General features: G+C 44.3%; 1 protein-coding gene across 2 annotated transcripts; it reads left to right on the top strand.

Moving 5' to 3' along the window:
• The first annotated feature begins 1,251 nt into the window (after positions 1-1,251).
• LOC127256504 (putative serine/threonine-protein kinase-like protein CCR3) lies at positions 1,252-4,088 on the top strand. Of its 2 annotated transcripts, XM_051282547.1 has the most exons (2): positions 1,252-2,162; positions 2,259-4,088. In XM_051282547.1, the coding sequence occupies exons 1-2, from the start codon at positions 1,358-1,360 to the stop codon at positions 3,737-3,739; spliced, it is 2,286 nt and encodes a 761-aa protein (XP_051138504.1). In that variant the 5' UTR covers positions 1,252-1,357; the 3' UTR covers positions 3,740-4,088. The 2 variants fall into 2 exon arrangements, with proteins under 2 accessions (XP_051138504.1, XP_051138503.1); XM_051282546.1 differs by having other exon boundaries at positions 1,252-4,088.
• The last annotated feature ends 353 nt before the right edge of the window (positions 4,089-4,441 follow it).

Raw genomic sequence — 4,441 nt, 5'->3', positions numbered from 1 at the left:
ATTTTACCTAAATTACAAAGATATTATTATATATATATACATAAAATAAATTGGACAAAAATGTTAAAATTATCTTATACACTTCTACCTAACTAATAAAATAATATTTTATCTGTCTTATTAAGATGATGTTTTTTATTTGAGTAGTATAAATTAGTTATTTAGACACTGAAGATTAGTTATTGAATTATTTTGTGTAATATAAGTATATTATATATGATTAAAATAAATTTAAAATATATCTTTAAATATTTAAGATTATATCTCAATAAAATATACTCTTATACAATATAAATATTATTTTGTAGAGAATAAAATTTTATCCTCCTATAATACAAATAAATAAAAAAATATATATACATATATTTATTTATCATTACCCTAAATTAATTTTATAAAAAAATGAAGATTTCAAAAGTAGATAAAATTATTTGTTAATTGATGAGAAATATAAATAAAAGTGTTTGGAATAGATCATACGTGTAAAAAAGTTAAAAATTTAATTAAATGAATTTATATTTATTAGTAAATATGAAAAAAAATATCAAAATTATCTTATGAACTTCTATTAATTAATAAAATATTAATATTAATTTTTAATCTACCGAAAAAATCCAAATACTCTCTCTATTCCTTAACCATTTATCTATTTTTTTATTTTGGTCAACTCATAATAAAGTATATATTTTATTTTTTCAGTAATTGTACTATTTACTTAACATTATAAATACTCTTCTAATTTTATTACCTTTATATCATCCAATACTAATAAGGTTAGTTTAGACTTTTTAGCTTCATTTATACTACACTTCAACATGATACTCCCTCCTTCCCATAGAAAGAGTTTATTTTCTATTTTCGTTCGTTTCAAAGGAGGGTATTATTTCCTAATTTAGTAATTGTACTATCTACCTAATATAATAAATACTCTTCCAACTTACAATATATTACACAAATATCACCACATTTATATTACACAATACTAATAAGGGTAGTTTTGTCTTTTTCTTACTACAACTCACGTGCAAAAAGCAAACGTTACTCTTTATATGTGATGGAAAGTGTAGTAATATTTTTAAAACTCTGCGTAAAAAATAAATAAATAAATAGATATGAGAGGGAGGGAGTATATATTTTGATTGGGAATGAAGGGGGTATCAAATATCAAAGTATCCCACAACCAAACACATCCTAATGTGTAAACATTAAAATAATATTTTATTAGTTTAAAAGTAGTAGTAATGCGAAAAAGGAGAGTAGTACAATTCTGTTCTTTTAGCGTTTTCCCTTTTTCCGTTTCTTTCTACAGATAGAGAGATAGATAGACTATGAAGAAGAAGAAGAAGTCCCCTCACACATGACGACGACGACGACGACGTTGTTTCACCTCTCCGCCCTCTTCTCCTTCCTCGCTGCCCTCTGCTTCTCCCCCCCGCCCCCCGCCCACGCTCTCGCCGGATCCTCCTCCGCCGCCCTCGCCGTCGTCTACGGCTCTTCCATCACTATCTGCACCATCCTCGCCGACCGCCCTGTCCGGGAGATTCAATGCTGGCGGAACGGCCAGCTCCTCCCGCCTATCCTTCCCATCATCTCCTTCGACTACCTCGCCGGCGGTCGCGACACTCTCTGCGCCGTTCGCTCCGGCGGATTTCGCCTCCTTTGCTGGGACACCAACCTCCTCCGCCCTAAGAGAATCTACAACGACACTTCTGCTCCGCTAATTTCGCTTTCCATTGGGGACACGCAGATTTGTGCACTCAGAAACGTCCCCGCCGGAAATGCTGTCTGCTGGCGACAAAATCCTTCCTCGCGTCCGATTCCGGCGCCGCGGACCTCTCGATTCCGCTCGGTTTCCACCGGATTGGGATTCTCCTGCGGAATCCTCGAAAACGCGACGGTTTCGTGCTGGGGAGATTATGCAATTTCCGATTTGATACAGTCGGCGTTCTCCGGCCACTCCATGGCTGTGATTCAACTCGGCGGACGATTCGCCTGCGGAATCAACACCGCCGGATTCGTAATCTGCAGAGGCAGCAACACCACCGGACAACTCAACATACCTTCGAACAATCAGTACGAATACCTAGGGCTCGCAGCCGGAGCCGACCACATCTGCGCAATCAAGCGCCTCAACCGCACCGTCGTGTGCTGGGGCGGCAACGGTGAGCATTCCAACAACATTACCGATGGAGTTTCGTTTGAATCAGTTGTTGCAGGATTGGATTTCACTTGTGGCTTGATTACGAGCAATTTGACAGTGATGTGTTGGGGACCTGGTTGGCCTAATCACTACCGCGCCGCCGGAGCTACTCTGCCATTGCAGAAGACTCTCCCCGGACCTTGCATCGCCGCCATCTGCCGCTGCCGTTTGTATCCTCAATCTCAGCTCCTCTGTTCCAACAATGGCCATATTTGTACCTCTTGTGATGAACTACCCCCTGTTAAACCAAATCCTCCTCCTCCGTCGCCGCCGGCGGCGGCCGCGCCTTCTAGAAGGCTCCGGCGAGGTTTGCTTGCATTTGCTGTTATAGGATCCGTTGGTGGTTTGGCCGGGATTTGTACAGTAATCTATTGTTTGTGGAGCGGCGTTTGTTCGGGGAAGAAGAAGGTTCATAATTCAGTGCAGCCGAGGATTACGGCGCCGGCGGCAACGACCGGTAGCCCTCTCCGGCGGCAGGGGTCGTTGCCGATGAGGCGGCAGAGGAGCGGTACGTCGGGGAAGCACGCGGACAGGGCTGAGGTGTTTTTATTCTCGGACCTTGCCGCAGCGACGAACGGGTTCTCGACGGAGAACCGGATCGGGTCTGGGAGCTTCGGGATCGTGTACCGCGGGAAGCTCCCGAACGGGCGCGAAGTCGCGATTAAGCGAAGTGACACCGGCCCGAAGACTCGGAGGTTTCAGGAGAAGGAAAGCGCGTTCGAGTCGGAGCTCGCGTTCCTCTCCCGGCTTCACCATAAGCATTTGGTCGGATTAGTCGGGTACTGCGAGGAGCGCGACGAGCGGCTGCTGGTCTACGAGTACATGAAGAACGGCGCGCTCTACGACCATTTGCACGACCGGAGCAGCAGCAGCGTCGTGAATTCGTGGAAAATACGGATCAAAATCGCGCTCGACGCTGCGCGGGGGATCGAGTACCTCCACACATACGCGGTCCCGCCGATAATCCATCGCGACATAAAGTCCTCGAACATATTGCTCGACGGAAATTGGACGGCGAGGGTCTCCGATTTCGGGCTTTCGTTGATGGAGGACAACAGTGGCGCGAATGATATTTCCGAGTACAAGCCCGGCAAGGCTGCCGGCACCGTCGGGTATATCGACCCCGAGTATTACGGTTTGAACGTTTTGACGGCGAAGAGCGATGTGTACGGTCTTGGAGTTGTGTTGTTGGAGCTTCTGACGGGGAAGAGGGCGATATTCAAGAGCGGCGAGAGCGGGAGCGGTTTGCCGATTAGCGTGGTCGATTATGCGGTTCCGGCAATAATGGCAGGAGAGGTGTCACGGATTTTGGACCGCCGGGTGGGACGGCCGGAGGAGGTTGGGGAATCGGAGGCGGTCGAATTGGTGGCGTACACGGCGATGCATTGTGTGCATTTGGAAGGGAAGGATAGGCCGACGATGAGCGACGTCGTGGCGAACTTGGAACGGGCGTTGGCGCTGTGCGACGGCGGCGGCGCCGCCGGAGATGACTATGGAAGTGTGTCGAGTGGCCGGAACTCCATTGTTGTTTCGGATTGAGGAATTGGACAAAGGATCATGTTGAGGTATTCTTTTTACAGATTATTATTATTATTTGGATATATATATATATAATTTTAATTTAATTTTTTGTGCGATGAACGTCAGTGTGTTTGTCTACATGTTATGACGATGTCGCGTTCTAACATTTTGGGCTCGAACTTGCCTAATGACGGAATTTATATTTAAATAAAAGAATTTACAAAAAACTTAATATAAGACGAAATCCAAAAAGTGAAGCCGAGAAGGATTCCTTATCTACGTAAGTTGCCACGGTTGATGCAAGCGAACAGCTCGGAGCAAAAGGACATGAGCTCAATGGAAACAATTGCACAGCCCTTTTGAGGATGTCATTGTTGGACCTGAATTCAAAAGCACCCGAACACGAAAGAGACTCGAAAAAAAAAAAAAAGCAGAGGCAGAGCTCGCAAGCCATAGAGCCGTCCAACAATAATGGAGCAAGCCATAGAGCCGTCCAACAATAATGGAGTTTCAGACTACGGAATCGAAGACTGCTACTTTCACATAGCCGGAAGCAACAACATCTATTGAACTATAATGCCTCCACAAAGCAAATGATTGTGGCCTCCACGGACAGGGGGAAACAACTTTTATTAACCTTGGGACAGCAATTCCTTGGACTATGGCGCCTTAATCCCGGAACAATGTTTCCATAAAGTCGAATATTATTGCCTCTGCGGA

This window comes from Andrographis paniculata, unplaced genomic scaffold (genome assembly GCF_009805555.1).
Source record: "Andrographis paniculata isolate CXL003 unplaced genomic scaffold, ASM980555v1 Contig55END, whole genome shotgun sequence".
Lineage (NCBI taxonomy): Eukaryota > Viridiplantae > Streptophyta > Magnoliopsida > Lamiales > Acanthaceae > Andrographis > Andrographis paniculata.
The sequence above is the reverse complement of the archived record's forward strand: the minus strand, read 5'-3'. Positions and strand labels throughout refer to the sequence as shown.